The sequence below is a fragment of the Glossina fuscipes genome, unplaced genomic scaffold (assembly GCF_014805625.2).
Source record: "Glossina fuscipes isolate IAEA_lab_2018 unplaced genomic scaffold, Yale_Gfus_2 61, whole genome shotgun sequence".
NCBI classification, from domain to species: Eukaryota; Metazoa; Arthropoda; class Insecta; order Diptera; family Glossinidae; genus Glossina; species Glossina fuscipes.
The window spans coordinates 2,338,482-2,359,686 of record NW_023998433.1 but is presented as its reverse complement, the minus strand read 5'-3'; the positions used below and the strand labels follow the sequence as shown (position 1 = coordinate 2,359,686).

Sequence of the window (21,205 nt, the reverse complement as noted above, 5' to 3'; positions counted from 1 at the left end):
AAACCAATACGATAAAAGCTCCTTGTTCGCGCTTCTTTCATTCTCGGTTTCACTATATATATATATATACATATTTTTAAATATTGCTGTTCCGTTCTATGGTAAAAGGCGCTTTGCGTGTTTTATTGTTTCGTCTTTCACATTTGTTACAAAAATTTCGATCGAGTAACACGTCTCTACCGCTCTTTTTCTAATTTACAATGTCAACTAAAAGAAATGGGAAACGGAAACCTTATGTAAAAGTAACTCATTATCGACACGATCAAACGCTTTAGAAAACTCAGTGTAAACAACAATAGCTTCTTTACCCTTTAAGAACCCTTTAAAGACATTACAAACAAGCTTCAGCAGTTTATGCGAGGTACACCTACCTTTAATAAACCCATGTTGAGAGGATGACAAAGTAGACATAAGTGATGGTCGGAGTTTGCATACTAAAAAATTTTTGAATAATTTGGGAAGAGCGGCCACTTTAGCGATCTCTCTTTAATTTCCAACGTCATTTCTGGCATAATTCTTATGAAGAGGACTTAGGTAGTATCGTTCCCACAGCTTAGAAGACTATCCTTTCCTAAGACAAGAGTTGTATGGTGAAGTTAAGCAAATATGAGGAATATTAGCAAAAAACAGTATGACATCCGGACCAGGCCAACATGATGTTGAAAAAGCGGCTAAGGCATCAAAGATTTCTATGTGAGTAAAGTCAACATTAGAAACAACGTCAAAGGAGTCTAGATGATTAGATTTCCACATTGAAGCCTACGGTGATTGGAAGAAATTAGTAAACGTGACGCAAATGGCGGCGTGGCTGGAGGATACAATATTATTAAAATGCATTAGTATAGGAAGACCATACAGTTTACGGTTTAAATTAAGACATTTAAAGAAGCTCTTCTGAACTGAGTGACTCATTTTCTTGATGTAATGATTGTAACAACAATAACTCAAAGTATTAAGCATGTTTCTTATCCTAGAGTAAGCGGTCAAATCGACAAATGACTCAGTTTGTTCAAAAGACTTTTCTTTTCATTTTGAAATAGTCTGAACTCTTTGGAGAATCAAACCGGTGAACGTTTGTTAGTAAAGTAGGGCTTAACAGGAATGCACGCGTACGTAGCGGAATAAAGAGTCGAATATATGCGTACAACAAAGAGATGCCCTTCGTCAAAATGGTTGAGTGTTATACATCCTGCCGAACGACAAAAATGGGTATACTAAAAATGAACACACTGTTCGTACTACATATATCCAAGAACAAAAGCTTATTAAGGGAATCTCTAACGTGGTTCAATAGATACACACGTAGCCCAAATATAGGCTCTAAAAGTTCAGCATAATAAATAGAACTAAATATAGGATCAAAATAGCCACGTTCAACTTTGAAGTTACAGGAAACATGAGGTAACAGGGCAAATTAAAATCTCCTAATACTAGGAATTTATACACTGGATTCATTTTTAAGCACACCAGGCAATTACCCTGGAAGTGCTTTAAGAAAGCACCAAGGGCAGATGTCTGGGGTATATACGAGTATGTCATAAAAGTAACGTTGCCACAAAATTCTAGGGCTACTACCGGAAACTCAACATCAATTTCTACAGTTGACGACAACCAACGAACGAGATAGAATTTACTACAGCAATTTTACTACAGCAATTAAAACTTGGCGACCAATCTTGCTGAATCTCTCATACATATACACTTGGTACTCCGAAGAAAACACATCCGCGTCCAGAACACCTGCCTTCAAACAAATTTCAGCGAATGGAATAACCTGATATTCAAGTTTTGGAGAGTAAAACATACGTACTTAAGGTTAATATTAAACCGGACGTTCTGGTAAGCGACAGACGAAGATTTGACTAGATTTTGAAGCAAAATTATCCGCATTCCCAGAACCCGGTATTGTGGCATGCCGACAACGTACAAATACCTTAATAAAAATTTCATTAGCCCGAAATTTCTTGTCGAAGGTACGGAGTCAAGAGATGTCGGAACGAGGACCTTAACCAACGCTATTTCTTTTTCAACTAGGAGAATTAATTTTCAATATACTACTCATAATTTGATCCGTAATTTTTGACTTAATAAAGCATTCGATCAGCTTGACTGACGTATTAAACACGAATTGCGGAACAAAGAAAGATTTATGTGCTGGAATTCTACCAATTCTGGTTCCGCAGGAGGAAATTCCTCAGCAGACTGTTCACGACCCTATTACTGTATTCTAGGTTGGCTGTTGCAGATAAATAGAGAGTTAGCCTTAATATGAACAAAATAATCTGAAAAAGATCCTCAAGCAATATTGGAGGACCCAGACGAACCATCCGCGCTCCTGGAATTAGTGTCTACACCAACCATGCAGGACCAAAGAACGGTGGACACCGCAGGCGAATCGTATTCGGGCTACATCTCGTCAGATGGTGGGTCAATCTAGCGTCAGTGTTCGACAACTCACTCAAAGTACTGGCAGGATTTGTACCATTGACCGAACTCTAAACATTCAACGACTCCCCAGACATTGACGGAGGCGTTGGACGATCCTATAAAAGTAACAAGTGAAGTATCAGTTACAACCGTGGATACAGTTTTATCAGGAATAAGTTTCGTGCAGGAAGATATGACGGCCGATGTCAACACATTTGTGATGTATACTGCTGTCACAGTATTGACAGAACAAATATCTCTCATCTGCCCTTTTTATTTTGCAATTTAGATGAGAGCAAATCATAATGACCAAGAGATTTCACATCTTAGAACTTTACCAAGCCACAATAGCTTCCGAAATAAAAGATGCTCATAAAAAACAAGTGATCCTGCAATATATTGTTGCAACTCACTCAGAATCAGTTTTGGTCTTATACAATTTAATTTCGCTTATTAAACTGCATACAAAGAATTTTGCAGTAAAATCTATAACACTTATTGCGATTAAATTATTAAAATAGATTTGTAGCCCTTTTTATATTGATTTTACAAACAATCTTTGCGGCGAAAATTTTTGAGAGAACAACCAACACGAGCGGAGTCGCCATGTCCACCCACCCATTTACGGCGCACTGTACCATATCCCTCGAAGAAAATTTTTTCAGATTATTTTTAGAGCACTGCACCATTTTGCGATACGCGAAAATTTCCAAAACATATATGCATTACGTCAGAAAGGAAATCAGACCATATCGTATTACTTAAAACCTTTACAAGTGAACGTCAAAACTTCTGTAAATTGTAATATTTTCGTATAGCTATGAATTCTCAAATTCCAGATGCTAGCCCGCAAATTCTCACAATTAATACAAAAATAGAAAATTTATTATGTACCCTTTCGAAATAAATGGTAACGGGAGCCGTACTCAATGCCGTTCGAGATAAATTTCAACATTTTTTGATTACCAAAATGCAATCCATTGCAAAAATGGAGCTGTGCGTTGAACCCAGTTAAAAATCATACCGAAAAGCTCATTGACACCTCATCAACCAGTAACTGCTTAAAATAAAACGCGTTAAAGTTCGCTTCCAAGCTGAATATAGGCTATGTGTTTGGGGACAGTTTTCGATATTTTATCCGCATATTTTAAGCCTTTTTTTCTTTGGAATTGATCAAAAAGAAAGAACTTTCAACCTTTCCATAACCAAGATCGTCGCAAAGGTTAAACCCAAAATAATTTATATAATTACGATCGAATTTGTCATTCAAAACATTTTCCCTATAAAATTTAGAGTTTTATCTCTTCTCAGAGGCTTGAATTTGGAAATGCTTTTAAATTTGCGGGGAATTTTTTTATTATTTTTTTATTTTACAAAATGCATCCTTAAATCAAGTACACAATGTAAAGGATAAATAGAAAGCAAGAAAGGATTCAATATGAGTTTGCTATACATTGAGAGCATGTACTTAACATAACTTTAATTCAAAGTTTCCGCAAAATTTTCCTTTTGTATTAAAATAAACATGTAAAAGTGAAATATGTTAAGAACGCAGTTAGAAATTCGCACAAAGCTAACAACGTTGCTAACAAAGTTACTAACATTGTTATTGCTGTTAATATGTTTACGCTCTCTTTCACCTTTAATCAGGGTTAAGTTTACCGTTTAGGGCAATGTTTGCGTTTTCGTTTCTCAATTTAAACGTTAGTAATATCGATTAACACATGGCCCTATTGACACTCCTTATCATCGAGAACAGGAGGTCACATAGTAGACGACTTGTGCTAGAAAGTGAACACACATAGCAAACAACGTAAAAAAATATGATGGTAAAAGTAAAGAAATTCCAAAAATGAATAACGCAATTAACTGACAAACATTATGAGAAAAAGAAAAGGTTTCCGCATAAGTTTATTATTATTATACACTAATGTTATTATTTTATAGAGCACTCTGTTGTAGAAAATTAAATTTTATTTTATTCATTGGCTTTTCAGTTGTGAAAGAATCTAAAATCTTTAATTGTTCTGAGCAGCAGTTAACGGAACGTGCTTAGCTCTTTAATGACATTATCATTCACACAGTATTCGGATGTTCTTATTTAACATATATGCAAACAGGTTGATCATGTCGATATATTCTACGAAGTGCCAACACATCAATTGGCTTAGTAGAATGATTGTGTCAACATAGAAATAATTTACGAATTTTTCGTAGGAGGGTTTCTAACGGAAAGTTCTCCTTCTTTGGCAAAATTTAATGATAATGAATATACGTTCAAGACATATCCCAAGATAGATGCAATTTTCTTCTTATTTAATGTAATTTTCATTTTTCCATATATAGACAGAAAACTTCATGCGAAATAATAAGAATGTAGTTATATAAGCAATAGCACAAAAGCATGCCTGACGTTTACATTTTTCGCATAAGTGGCCTGCTTTCGTATCGTACCGAGCTTCCGAATCGATATAGACCTGTCTGTCCGCTTTGTTTCTTGTTTAACTTTTAGGTCCCAATCATTGAATAAACTGACGTGCTGTGCGCCAAGGCCGACCTAGGATCGGTCTTTTTATGACCATTACCTACGCAGCAATGCGCTAGGGTCCGCAATACCATATTTCTTTACCAAAAATCAAATTTTTTGACGGTTTAACAATAAAACATCAGAAAAGCATTAAAAATTGAAATTTTGGTCAAAAAAAATTGTTTTTTTAACTTTTAACACTTTTGGCCAAAAAAAGCGGTGTAAGCGGATCATAGTGCGCTGCTACGAGAGATTTGTATTAAATGTGCAATTTTCTTTTTAGTTTATAAAACTAAGTGACCATTGCTCTTTTTCTTTGCGCATATCCCAGAGAGCGGACAGTATGAAAAATTGGTGTTTATTTGTTTAATTATTTCTCAATTTGCTTAATATCGTCATCTTGATTTTATGACTTTTATTATGATACATAGAACGTTCTTCAATAATTGTTTAATTTTTTCTTTTCTTATCTTTCAACCTGGTCAACTAACGCGAGGGGTCATTCAATTCTTTTTTCTGTTTAGAAAACAAGCATTGAAAAATTAAGTCAGCGTGGAATTTTTTACATAAAAATGCCACAGAACTATCGTTAAGTGCTAGAACTGAAAAAATGTCTGAGGCGTATAGTTCAAAATTATGCGTTATAAAGTCAGCAGTTCACTGCCTAGAATCTTTTGTTCCTTGGAACTTATAGACAGTTTACTGGCGCAGTAATAATATGCATAAACTTAAAATGTATACATTTTTTACAAAGCAACATGTAGAGCGCAATATAAAAATATATTAAATTTTCCATACTAACAATTTTCGCAGGTAGTTCTAAATTCCTGCGAAGGTCACCACGACACTCTGCCATGCTTTGCTTGCATGTTGTAAGTCCCTTGAGTCATACGAGTTCAATATTTATCTTGGAGTTTTTCGTTTGCAACTAAAGTATTTGTTGCTGCATAATAACTGGTATCACTTAAATGAGAAATGATTAACTGAAAGCGAAGTGGGTAAATGATACGAACGACTTGTTTGGCAGTGCAAATAGATACACGTATAGAAAGTAAAGGGAAAAATACATTCAATACATTGAAGATGCGAAAGGGATAAACATGAGTGAGAATTTTGTTGCGTTCTAAAAGTAAAAGCGATGTTGACGGCGCAGATGCACGATCTGGGAAAGAAACATGAAAAATGAAAAAAAAAACTATCTTTAATTTACTTCTGCTCGAAACACATTTGAAACCGATATTTAACAGTTTCGATATCCTGCTTATATTAAAAGCCGTTGAAGTCCTCGAAATAGCCATAAATCGGAGGCTTCATCTCCTTATTGCTGTCTAAACGTTTACTAACGAAGCCTTTTTTTGAAGTTTGGAGAAAGAAAGCTGCTTTGTCTTAACGTTCATCTTGGCAATTTGTGTGGCCTTTTTTACGTTCTGCAAAACACTATCTGATCGGCAACGCAATCTAAATCGGCTTTTCTGTTGGTTGCACACAGACCTCTTTAATGAAAGTACTGTATTAGGCAAGATGAATACAAACATAAATATAAGCGTTCGCTATTAATGTATGTCAATCGAATCGAAAATTGTCTCTCAAACATACCTTAACTCAGCTACTTTGGGGAGTAGAGCTGTAAGAAAAAGTTATAGGCTAGACAGTTCTAGGAAGAGTAGTATCTCATAATTGTAGTCCGGCAGTGTACTCAAAGTGAAGTATTATGAGACGAATTTTAAGATATCTATTGCCTGATTGACGAGAAAGGACAGGAATGCATAATAAATCGAAACAAAAGCACTTCGAATGTTGTGTTGCTAAAATACTTTTCAAACTATTGCTTGAAAGCAACAGCAAGTTGGCTCGTATGTTTAGTCATAAGACTAAGTAAATAAATAAAAATATTTGGTTACATTTTGTAGAGATTCAGTAGAGCACTTACCCGTTCCTGTTATACAATTATGGAATTGCATTGAATTATTGAAAATGCTTATGTGAATATTTTACATAAGAAATACCCATAATAGATGAACTGTCAATACTTTGAAATGCCGAAATTTGTTACTGCTTTTGGCAATTATGACAATTTGCTCGGCATATACAGACACAATGTCGACATGTACTAAAAATTCGTAACGTTATGCTCTTCATTCGGGGTAAAATCATATAAATCTATTTCTCTCCCTCTCTCTCTCTCTCTCTCTCTCTTTCTTTCTTTCTCTCTTTCTCTTTCTCTTTCTCCCTCTCTCTCTCTACACCTGTTTGGGTATGTGCTTGCATGCATGTGTGCGAATATTACGATGTATTATATATTTATATATGTATACGTATATGTAGTTGTTTATGCAGATATATATAAATGTAATTCAACAATAAACCTGTTGTCTGTATACTCCATACTATTAATTGCTTTGGCCGAGGTCATCATCAGCATTTTGCTAACTTACACACACACACACACACATAAACGCACGCATATTTATATATAAAATTTAAGTAAGACAGACATATTTAATACCGTACTACAACAAAATGACTGTTTAGATGTTGGAGTAAAACACATTTTAACAAATACGTTTGGTAATATTCCCACGAGGTTTATAAAAAGAGATGGAGGCAGAAAAAGTAAGAAACTAGAGTCACACTAACCCTCTGGCGCAAAACAAAACATCAACAATGAGACTAAAAACAGCAGAAACGTATACATATACATACAAATACACATACACACGTACACACATACCGAGAGACGCACACAGTGAAACAATTACGTATAACTAAAAAGACAGACATTCGCAAAAGCCCGTAACAGAAAAGGTCCACTAAAAATGAAATTAAGTATGGACATAATGAAAATAACTGTTGTTTTTTCACTTAAATAGAGTTGGATGATTAAATTTTGAGTTGCTTGTTAAGGGAGATGAGCGGGCAGGTAGGGCATTTGAATAAATGAGAGCAAGATAACCAGAGAGCGTGTACTGTGGTAGTGGCAACACAGTGGTTGTGTCTCGTTAAAAGGCAATTTTAAATGAATTTATTCATTTTCGGTGCATTATATCATCTGTAATGCACTCCAGTCAACCCTAACTTTTTCATCTCGTCTCTCTTTCTTTAGTTAGCTTTCTTTGCTATATCTATCTCTCTCCTGCTGCCAATATCGACCACAATGTATCCAAATCCTTTAAATGAACTTTAAATTATTTTGTTTTAAGTGTGATTTTAACAGTGAAACATCTGTTCATTTTGTGGCCTTTCCTTCAGCATCAACAAAATAAAATTAACTTTAAAAATCCTTATTTTATACTTTTTTACACAACAACAAAAACAGCAACATTATAAAGCTGGAACTAGCAAACCAGTTTCCTTAGAATTGATTGTAATCTAATCTTTTATCTCGAAAAGCAAACACACAGCCACCCACACACAGGCAATCAGTCACACAAACGTACGTACATGATAACATATAGAACTCAGTCTCTTTCTCTTCGCTTGAAAACTTAAAAAAGAACTTTTTATTTTTTCCAATTCATTCAAGAATTCATTGTCAACATATGCACATCCATGTATTGCGTTTAGTTCGATAAAGTCAAAAATGGAGGACGAATAAGAAGCTAGCAGCTGTACAGTTCGCCTGTTCCAGTTTAAATAATATGTTTGTTGGCTTGCTCTTGCTCTTGTTGTTGTTATGTTTGATACAACTTTTTAAAATTTGTTTTTTTTTTTTTTTTTTGGCTTTCACTGAATTTGAACAGTTGAAGGAAACAACTTTTGAGATTGCAGTTGATTTTTCAAGTCCACATATAATTTTTTTGTTAAGTACATGTGCAGGGGTCGGTGTATAAATGTATAACTGAGGGTATGTGCGTTATGGTTAGTTTTCCAAAATGCTGTGTTGTGCTTTTATTTCAATCTTATTGCTTTGAAAGGAAGACGGAATGAATGAATGTGAGGAAACGAGAGAAAAGTATATAAAAATGCACAAAAGTTTTCTTAAATAATTTTATACCAAATCGAACAAAACTTTTTAACCAGACCAATGCATACGATACTATATATGTGTTAATACGCCGATGGATAAAACAAGGGAACGATCCCTAACGATTACAGCCTTACAACCTTGGCATATTAAAAAGTAATGCTGCTCTAGTAGAAAGAAGGAAGGAAGAGATAAAAGGAAAGGCAAAAATATAATTATATTTCATGAGGTTTTACGTACATAATGAAATTTAAAGAAAAAAACATAAAACAACGGCAACACCGAAGCGATTCTTGTAAGGTATGCTTAACATGAGGAATTTCGCCGAAACCCTTTAATTTCCGTCAATTGTCGATCAGAAAAAAATATCTATCTAGAGGAATGCGTCTAAAATTTTGAGAGCCTATGATTGCGATAAGTTTTCTTACTAATTTTTGTAATTATTCTGCCATCCTAGGGCCATAAAAATCTCCTGTTCTGCTCCTATATTTGTCCTTTTTCTCGTTCGTCGAAGATCTTTGACTAGAAAGTTTGACTTCAAAAACTTCATCTCAAACCTGACATCGTCCGACTCACTCTCAATACACTAACGTATTTTTGTTTGAAAACGGTTTTAAACAAACACTTTCCAAATATATAGTTGTTAATGTATGAGAGAAGTAACAAATCATTCTGTAATTTCTCTTCGGAGAAACATTTGATTCAAAGATTCAATGCATCTTCTAACGCAATGAAAGCACATTGATTTCTTGAAATAGGTAAAGTGACGTTAGCTTAATCCGCAAGGTTACCGATTCTCTTAACTGGGCCATAAGCACTAATTGTTTTACGCGGTACATTAAGATCGTATATGAAGTGTTTTTAATTTTTTTTAAAAGCAATTCATGCTACTTACCGATAGAAACTAAGGAAAATTTCGTTAACTCTTAGCATCAGCTTGTGTTAAGCGTAACTATACTCAGTAAATTGTAAATTTCTTGTCGTATGTAATATTGTTTGTAAACAAAAATTTAACAGCGACGTTAACTAGCAAACTAAGAAATACCATCATACAACTAGCTATGAAGCTTGATTACCGTCCAGCAGGTGGCAGCCCCCCGTAATAAATCATGGGAACTAAGTACATACTTATATTATGCGTACTGCAATTTCTTCAATGTCTGCAAGAAAACGACTCTGTATACAATGTATATCCGTTGCGGCATATAAATCTTGCATAGTAAAGAAAAAATTATGAGTCTTTTAGCGACTACAACTTTCAAATACAGAAGTAAATGAATCGGATATCAAAGAGTAAAAGGTTGTAGCACGCAATACCTTAGTAACCGATGTTATGTCAAAACAACGATTTAAAATTTGTCACTAACAACTAAGATTATCCACAGAACAGCGCAAGATTCCTATTGCATGCAATCGGGCAATTGTTTTGACGATCACAACATGATAATAACTTCAACTTAGAAAAATCATTAATTACAGTTTGACAATAGTTGTCGTTGGTACGTAAGTTCACGACTATAGCTCTAAATTTCAATATAAGATATCTCGCATACTACATTTTATGTCAACTTGACTGCAAAAGATGCTTTAATGCGCTCTTCTGTAAATTAAAATAAAAATTTTAAAAGCAGTACGAAACAGGATTGGGAAGTCTAAGTAGACTTTATGAGATCTTTTTCAATTTCTACCAAGGGGAAATAATGGCACGAGGTTGGTTTTTTTCTTGCCACGACTACACCTTGCATGATTAAACTACTGTTTATTCAACCGTCCATCGAATTGTTTACCGTCGTTTGTTAAAAAGGTGGTTAAGAGGCGACATATGTACGAATACAATATAGATACCACCACTATTGAAAATTCTATATGGTTTTTTGATAGCACCAATCTTCCACTGAACCACGTCACTATTTCATGACTTTCCGCCCATTAGTTTGCGGGTTATAGTTGTTTTAGCTAAATTACTCTTGTTCTTTTCAAAACAATAAAAAAATCGAAGCCTTGTTTGTTTTTTAAATGATCCTTTTTGAAAACTTTGAAAGAATAAATACCGTTACCAATCAGCATTGACTTAAACAAACTAGTGTGGACACGGAAAATGTTGAACGTTCTGATTGCCCATATTCAGCAATTGTTCCCGAAAGCATAAAAAAGTGCACAAAATAGTCGTCGAAGACAAAATAGTGAAGTGCCGTGACACATGTGATATCTTAACTATTTCAGAGGGAAGCGTGCTTACTATTTCGGATGAACATTTGCCCGCAAGAAAGTTCTGTTCGAAGAGGGAACCATGTTTGCTCACTTTTGACAACACCGTCTTGATAAGTCAGAGCGTTGTTTGGCGCTGTCTAGGGTAAGTAAACAGAATTGTTTTATGTGATATTCGACAATGAATGAAACATGGATTTATCACCACACCTCAGAATCAAATCTCTGGCAGCAACGCGCGAAAGCCGTCCAAAGCGACTAAACACGCAAAAATCAGTTGGGATGGTAATGGTGTCCGTATTTTGGGTTACGCATAGTATACAGCACGCATCGACTATCTTGAAAAGTGACAAAGGATTAATGGTGAAATTGACAAAGCAGTATAACTGGGTTTGAATGACGAAATTTTAAAACATTGCCTTGATGTGTTATATCCTTATCTGATAGGAAAAGATCAAATGTACGAATTTGCGGATGATCCCCCCGCATCTATGCGCATCTACAAGCACAAAATATATTTAAAATATTAAACACAAATATTTGTCAGAGCAATGTAAGCACAAGCAAAAAATAACTTAAAATTTTCGTAAATTAGTTTAAGATAGTGAGCGAATCTACATCACTTCTTAGAAAGCGCATATAACTTTATTTATTTTTTATTAATTTTATACTATACTGTGTCTACGAAAATTATGCGACTTTCTAAGACGCCAATTTCCGAAGAAATGGTAATACCAGATATACATTCATGACGCCTGACCCGTATCATGTTCGAGAAGGGTAACGTGCTTGTAAGCCTGCTTCAAAACAAAAATGACTTTTTCAAATTTCGTGGACTACGTCCCGATTTTCGGATCCCTTTTTTTTTGTATTATTGGTACACATGTTCCCAACATATCTACACATTATCAACAATATTGAATTTTTAATTTGTTTTTGAGAGATATAAAAGTTGGACACGTTTTGGTATGCTCGGCATTTTTTTGGTATCGAAAAAGTGGATCAAAGAATCTGTAGAAAATTTCGTATGAAAAATAAAATTAAGTGGGGATGTCGAATGTTTTGATTATGGAACGGCATGCGGGAAGTGCGCCAGCTCACCCGTCACACCTGTTGGTAATTTCTTGGCCAAAAATTGCATCGTAATTATGCCTCATCCTCGATCTTCATCTGATTTGGCACCTTGTGATTTTTCCTGTTCCCAAAGCTGAAAAGATCCATGAAAGGAGGAAGTTTTGCCATGATTAAGGAGATGAAGACCGGTAGAAGAGTTCAAGCCTATACCAAGAAGCGCACATCAGAAGTGTTTAGAAGATTGGTAGAAGCGCTGGCACAAGTGTTTTATATTTAAATGGGATTACTTTGAAGGAGAAAAAATAGGTATTGATAAATAAACAAATATTTTCCAAAAAAAAATAAAAAGTCCGCCTTTTTTATTAGCATTCCTCTTATAAGCAGAAAATTTGCGAAAATCGATTCAAAAGCGTTGCATTGTCATATTCAGATAAGACCAAAAGAAACATTATAAATACAATTTTCTGTAAATAATTTATTAATACATCTCCTAAGAAATTTTAAATAAGTTTTATTATGTTACCGTAAAAATCACCGTTTAGTGGTTCGATCTTAATTCCAAAAGGATTAGATAGAAATGTAGGATCATAAACGAAATTTCTCGCTGCAGTGCTATTCACTGAGTGGTTCGCATAGTACCAACGCTAGAGAGAGAATAAAACAATCAAGTTTCCGTTAGAATCGCAACGCTTTGTATAGCGCTTAATATTAGGCTTAAATAAAAATAAATAAAAAATTCAAATATAAATTAAACCTAGAAATATTTAAAGGTATCCTTCTCTGATGTTTGAAGTGAGGAATTACTTAAATTCATAGAAATTTACCAGCATGATTTTTTATCCAAAAAAATACCAACACACACGTACAGTAATATGCACACAACAGGCAAGTTGTTCGTGTAACTGAACGTTTGAATGTATTCCTATTGCTATCAAGATAATGTTTGCTCACTCTATCCATTCTCTCTATCTATCTATCATTCATTGCCCTTTCCCTTTTCCCCTCTCTTTTAATAATTTTACTCTGTCTCTCTCTCTTTTCTTCTTACTCATTGCTTTCTTGCTATTAGTTGTCTATGCACACGTCCACTCAAAAAATCCTGTGAGTTTATTTCTTAATGTTTCGCTTTCTTTTTCTCGTCGACATACATATGTGTATATATAGTAAGAGAAAAATGAAAAAAAACTTTCTTTTCCTTTCTAATTGAACTGCTGTTGTGCTCCCAGTTGTAAGTTCGTTACGAAAAAAAAAAAGGATAAAACAAAAAACAACAACAACACGACTGCAGCATCAAAGTTTTTCCGTAAAAAATAAAAATCATTTTTTAGATTTTTTCTCCACTTTTATGATATTTTTTTAAACAGGAATAAAGTTGAAAAAATGTATATATACACACGCTTGCACACTCGCACCCATAAACACGCTTAAATATACACGCATATAAGAACGTATATATGTGTGGTTTTTGACTGTTTTTTAGTATTTTAATTTATTAATTTTTATGAGAAGAGATTGTGTTTATTTTAAAAATAAGTCGATGAACGCCTAGATGGCTGATTACGCATAGCGATGAATGTCGTACAATTGAATTAGATATATACATATATATGTATAAATATATACATATATATGGTTGCGCATGTAACTTTTGTGTAAACATGTGTTTGCCTATGAATCCATGGTGTGGCAATTGGAAGCATGAAATGCTAATATTTGTCAAAACTTTTAGATATGGGTTTTTGCTGCGTTTCGCTTTTCAGGGATAATGTTATTTGGAAATTCTTCTTATTCTTCAGTTATTCTTGTGTAGATATGAAATGAAAGGAAAAAAAACATTTCTCTTTCATTTTCCAAAAATATCAACCACCAGCAGGGACAACATCACGAATGTTCAACTCTGCCTATTCACATATCAAGTATAAGCTTTTACATAAGTTCTAGAGAACTAGAACTAGAAAAAATAAATTATTTTAGTTATGAATTTCTTTCTCTTCCTAAAGTTTCCCAGTTTTTCTTCGTCTTACTGTTTTATTAGGTTTTATCTTTACGCAGAGATTGCGAGAATGAAAGAACGATTTATTGTACTTGAAAAACTATTTCAAATTCCATGCAGTTGATTTCCACCTATCAATTTTACATTGATCATTATTTTATTTATTAACAAATATCAATAAATAAATTATACGTCACCTTATTCGTACTTACTTTTAACTTCCGTATATGCCATCCTTTTTATGCTACAAATGGTGCCAATGCGGATTCCAAATATCCTCTCCATCAACTAACAAGAATATGAGGAATACGTTGTGATTAGATTCACTACAATTTTTTTAGGTGTTTAGCTCTTTCGTTTGTATAAACATTATACGCAGGATTATTTATTAATATATTTATATTTAAAAGACGCCTTCTATTCTCTCCCTAATCAGCTTCTGTTCTTCAATTTAGTTTAAATGCTGTAAAAATGAGATTGTTAAAACTTTTTAATTTTGTTTCACACAAACATACGCTAAGTATACGAATAAATATGTAAAATTAATTTTTTTTCATTATTTATTTATTTTAATTTTATTTAAAACGATATCTTACATTTTCTTCTGTTTATTTTTAATATATTAAATAAAAAAACAGGAATAATTTCTTAAAATTTCGTAGAGGCTTGAGGGATTGGCACAGCAATAATTGATGGAGCCCTTTTATAATAACTCATCCAGTATAAATACGGATTAGTGAGACCATGTATGAATGCTTATACCAATTGTGCATGTACACATATAGCGCATTATGTATATACATTAGATGTTTGCAAAAATGTTGATCAGCGATTTCTACAGGTAAAAATTATGAAGAAATGGGGAATACCAGTATACATAACGGTTAAATCATGGAGCGATCAATATTCTTCCCCCAAATTCATTATTTTTGTCGTTTACTTGAAGAAATATGCTGCCGAAATTCACCAAACACGTGCATAGGCTTATTGCGATCCTGCTCCATCATATCCCAACTGTGGGTTTTGGTTGCAACGGTTTAAAATTGGCGGCAAGGATTGGCTGAAAATTCCCTTTTTTGGCCACTTGTTGCTAGAGTTGGCTAGGATACACTGTTACAGCTCGAGTGGAAACTTCTGCCACACCGTGCTGCACACTCACTAGAAATGGCGCGTGTTGATTACCAATTGTTCAGTTCGATACCGCACGGCTTGGCTGGCACGCGGGTCCGCAAAGTTGACGAAGTGCCGTCGACATGATATCGCCATGAGACCAAAAATATTTCAAAATGCTGTAAAAAATTATGGGAACTATTTTAATTTATATATTTTTGACCAATTTTCCAGAATAAACGCTTTTTTTAAGTAACAAAATGTTAAAAATTTTTGCAAATACCTAATATTGCAACGCATACATTTAACGACTGCAACATAAGCCAACATGTATATATGTGTAAAAAAAACAATTATACATATATTTCATATATGGCTATGTATGTGTTTTCTTTGTTTTCATTATTATTTATATAAGCAAAAACGTTCTTCTCTTTATATAAGAGAAAAATCAATTCTTTGTGCATTCAATGCAATTTCCGGGCTAATGTGCACTTCAACAACAAACAATAAAAACAACCTGTAAAAATTACAAGGCGACAATAACCAACAAAACCAATATTAATAAACTAAGAATAAAAAACGGAGAAAAAAGAATCGATCTACACGTTTTCATACATATGTATAAGTGTATCTCTCTCTCTCTCTCTCTCTCTCTCTCTCTGTATATCTTTCTCTATCTGTCCCAATCCATTCTATTTTTTTATACGCACTATGGTGAATAACTAGAGAGAGGTTGAAAGTGTTTGTTGTCCTGCTTAATATAAATATAGCTTGTGGACTGGCCTCTAGTTATTGTGCACCGCATAAATTTACATTTGTATACATATATATATATATATATATATATATATATATATATATGCATGTAAATGTTTATACATGGGTGTGCATATTTAGTGTTCTATGTACAAGCATTGATGGATTCTATCCATGCGGTTGGGACTGTATGTGGTTTTGGTGGCACATTATTCAAGTTTAAATTGCAAAATTGGTATTTTCTGGAGGAATGTGCATAAAACAAGGAGTAGATGAACAATTTTAAAACGACTACCATGCTGGCATATAGTATATGGGAAAACGATCGTTAGGTGCATTGTCGATAAATTTATATAATTACTAATTAATCGCTTTTGATTTATGGCTTTCAAGCGCAGATCCTTAGATTTTAAGCAAATTAAAAATAAATATCTTTTGTTATACATCAAATTATTAATCAACTTTTCGGCGCTTCAAAGGCTGGTGTATTTACTGTCGAATTCGGTTAATACGCCATTTAGAGTTAAATATTGTCTGTAGCCGCGGCACCAAAAGCATGCTTTGAAAGCGAGCTTGCTCTGCCCATTATTGTGAAGTACCTTACACCATCAGAAAATGGTGCAATAAATTTATCACACAACAAACTCCGAATGTTACTAAAAAATTTTCTTCATTTTTTGCGGTTTATAAGGATCAAAGTCGCAGGAATTGTTTTCATTCTATAAGTAGTTATAAGTAGGATAAGTATATTTTACTTTCCACTCATTTTCTTTTATAGCAAGCAGCTCGTTATTATCTCGTGAGTATTATTGGTGTGTTGTAATAAGTAAGAACAGTACAAGTAAGAGCAGAATGGAGTGGGAATATGACATTCGCAATGAGTTACTTGACATACTTTGGATGAGATCCACTAATCGATTGGCACCAGCAATTCGATTTCAAACAGGGGCATAGCGTAGAAGAAGATTTCGCATCCTCTTTCTTCTGGACCAAACCACCGAATAGGTAACATACTGCCATCCGATACAAAATCCGTCATCATCCGCTAGGATTGCACGCTGTAAGGGATATTTCCGTTACGCCCGATGCTCACAGACGATAGGTCATTTAAGTTAAGTATCCGTATTTTAATTTTTTAGTCGCTACGTTCTTTCGCGACACACGTTAATTAATAAAACGAAGTTGAATTATAACGTCAAGCGCTACTAGCATTTTTATTGAAATGTGGAATATAACTTACCAAGGTAAGGACGCCTGGAATAGCCGCTGAGGCTTACTGAGGCAATATTTTATTAAAAGAGCAAAATTTTCCAACGAAGAAAAAATTCCGTCCTTGGCAGCTTTTCCTCACGTTGTATGCGTTTGCCACAATTTTTTTTTTTTTTTTTTGTTTAATCTGAAATGTGTCTTTAGATGGATTGGTAATGATTTTAAGTACCCTTTCTCTCAGTTGGAAGAGGTGTGTGAACCTTGCTTTCGAAAGTTTCGAATTCCAATTACTTTTGTTGATTCTATTGGTACATAAATTGCTCCTTCACTAAATACTTTCCTCGATCACGAAATATATGTTTTTAGAGCAAATTCTTGGATAGATATTATGAACAGTTTGCCACCTAAGGGAAATGGAAGAACGAAAAGGCAATGCAAGGGTTTTGTTATTTGTGTTCTTGACGGAATTGGGTGAGCGCTGGGTCACCTATTCTATAATAATTGTTACTTCTGCTACATGTGTAAAGGAGTCAGCGACTGAGTGAATAAGTGAGTGACCGATTGTCTCCGTTTTACTAACCATTGCTTTAGTGGGCAGCGTTAACATATTCAATAAGGTAGTTATAACCAGATATGTTGTCCTCAATGTCCATATATAAGAAGCTAATGATATACTCTCAGAAACACAAATCATTGAGATAAATATTAAAGGGAAAGCGAGCAGTAACTCGAATCGTTTAAAAATTCTTGGTCTATTGGGTTTGAGTTGTGAAATATAGCTATAATAAACAAATCGATTGCTGCCACGTAGTGTAATTTCGTGTAGAACTTCAATACATATTTCACTACATTATGAACAGTATTGTTATGGCTTCAATTCGCAGTTCAATCGTTTGAACTGAAAATTATGTAAATAAAGCTTCATGTTGGTAAAAACGCGGTTATGTAACAACGTACACCGCAAATGCTAGTAACTTTGTACGCAAACAAACCTCATAACGTTTTATTTACAATTTCGAGTCATTTATAGGACGAATTGCGAATTAATACTGTTACGAAATTCTTTTCTGGATGCGGTTTGTATCGCTGGATCGTGATTTTTCATTTTAAGAGAAATACACTTGCACGTGTCCTCTTTAAGATTATTTTATTTATAATCAATTTCCTAAAGAGCGAAATAATTTACAATCTATTGTGGGCAATTTTCTCAACTTCTCAACTCAAATATTCTTTTTCAACTGCCGCTGGCTTCCACAATTATTCCACTTATATACATTTTTACAAGCATACTACTAATACCTAAGTTCATGCCTTCATTTTTAATCCGTTAACCTACTTTTCCGCTAATCTTTCTCGCTAGCCGGCAGCTGCATTATGCGCCCCGTGTGTGCACCTCATTTTTCCCTCTGTAGGGAATTTATTTTGGGAGAAAAGCAATTAGTTGGAATAAACTGGATTTGGGATTTCGATAACAATGCGTACCAAAAATTGGTTTGGTTTTCGTTACAGTCTAATGGTACAACGTAATAAACGTCTAGTAGTTTTTATCTACTATACGACCATTTTCGTAATCATATTTTATACATACGCATATACATATCAAAAAAGAATCTAGGTTTCCCTCCCATTTACAAATCGCGGTTTGCAAATACATTAAGAACAATTGGCCGCCTGTAAATAGTTTACATAATGCCAATTGCTTTTGTATTCACAACTATTTCCGATTAGTTAGTTTATTTTTTATTTATTCATTTAATTATTTACACACGTAACTTAACTAAACTAATCAATAGTCGAACCCTATTGACTCGTAAAAGTAAATCTTATACCAATTATTATTAAAAACTAGTATAAAGTATGTAAAGAGATCGAAATTGCAAGTAAACTCTTAAACCATCGTAAACAAGTAAAAGTTTGACCATGTCCATCTATGTAATATCTGTTGCCAACATTCTCCTGGCCGCAGATATGAAGCTATCGATTATAAATATAGCACATTGGAAGTTGTTGCACAGAGGATGGTATTAAAAATGAGCCAAGTTGATCGATGGATACACTGTACCGCGTAAACCCAAAACACCTCAGTTTTTCGAAAGGAATAAGGAATTGATTTCTTGGCCAATTTTAAATTCTGAATGCACTTAATCATGCAAGTCTGTTCGTTGATCCATCTGACCGTCTGTCAGTCCGTCCATCTGTTCGTACGCCTATTTGTGTCGTATCTCCGCAAAGAAGACAATATCGCCAACAAGTTTGCAAAAGCGTTTGAAAATGGTTCAAACAAGTCAAAGAACACAAGCCTACAACATTTACACGCGAATGGAACAAAAACTTTGAATATGTTTGTTTTCCACGTTCCGCGTTCCATAACGTACAACACATGCATCATATAAATTTTCACTTTTATTCAGACAACAGAAAATGTAAACCATGCCCACGCAATATTACAGAGCATGAAAATTTAATTTCTCTTCCTTTTTTAGTCTTTTTCATGGTAACGGCGATAAAAGATTCCGCTACGAGAGAATATAATTTACTTACTTGTTTTTTCTTTTTTTTGCTTCGAAAAGAGAGGTGCCCTTAGCTTACGCTTTACTATAGGCTTCAATCGACATAAGCCATCTTCGATATCAACATGCGCTCAAAGACTTTCAGTTTTTTCGACAAAGAGTTAAAACCGATATCTTCATTTTTACAACCAATAGAATCCGAAACATAAACAGGCAGACGGACAAACCAAAGATTTTCATATTGGTCAAAGACACGTTGACAATTTAAGATCTCTGAACTTTTCGACATCCTTCGGTTGTAAGTATAAAAAGAAAGCCTAACGCGGACATAATTATTGGTTTTTGTTGTGGTCAACGGTTTGCTGAATTTAATTAACAACATATTTTTTTTTTCACAATTTATTTAAAATTGTTTTCAGTAAATTAATACAATTTTTTAAAAGTGTGTTGAATCCGTGACCAATTCCCAACTTATACCTAACGATTTTCCAACAACCTATTATTTTTAATTTCTAATTAGCAATTATTTATATTTCGTCGACATTTTCAAGCTTGACTGCAAGCTGTTTGCTCATTTTTTTAATATTTAGGTTTGATATTTATTATACAGAGCACTTAATATTTTGTATTTTACTGTCGTCATCACCAGTTATACTTTTCTTTTTTTTTTTGTCTCACTTAGCGCTCACAAATATCCCCGTATATGCACAGTTTCAACGCCAATTATGGAAAAACCCCAGGCACTTGTATAACACAGTGTCTGTGGTAATGGTAATGCACGCAGTAACAGGTACTGGCATGGTTGCATTATTCCAATGTTATATTTCTCCGAAGGCGTTTATTTAATCAATTTTATATGCATTTTTTATTAATGCAAAACCTATTCAAAGGACATTTTAATCGTTGCTTTGGTTCCAATTATGCTGCTCTTCCCATTTATTATTTATATGGCACTCAATTTTAATGGATTTTTGTATGCAAGTTTAATTTTGTATAAATTAATTTAATTATGCTTCAAAAAAAAAAAAAATAAAAATTGCATTGAAACTGTAAACATGTTTACAATGCTCGTATATGTTCATACACAGATATACTAAATATGAGATGTAATGCGGAGTAGAGACGGCAGCATCAAGTTCCGCCGTTAGAAAATTTTGCAAAAAACTTTGCATTCTTGGTTTAAAGGCTTTTTTTTTTTTAAACTTGCTTTCACGTCATCAATATTTGTCGTTTAATTAGTTGATTTCAGTGTCAAATTAGGATATAAGAGTAAATCATACAAGCGCACAATACTCTTTACTAACAATACATAATTATTCAGAGAGAGAGAGAGACGAACTTAACGTGCAGATGTTGCTTAATATTTCTGAATTTTTAATTAGACGACAGTAACACGAAAGCCACGTAACATTTGTACTGGGCGT

General features: G+C 34.0%; 1 protein-coding gene across 1 annotated transcript in view; it reads left to right on the top strand.

Annotated features, from left to right (window-relative positions):
- Nucleotides 1-11,522, top strand: part of LOC119637960 — a 33,877-nt gene extending 22,355 nt beyond the window's left edge. The window contains exons 2-3 of the mRNA XM_038034437.1: nucleotides 11,142-11,271; nucleotides 11,342-11,522. Coding sequence (XP_037890365.1) covers nucleotides 11,142-11,271; nucleotides 11,342-11,522 — 311 coding nt within the window. The remainder of the gene's footprint in view (nucleotides 1-11,141; nucleotides 11,272-11,341) is intronic.
- Nucleotides 11,523-21,205: the final 9,683 nt, after the last annotated feature.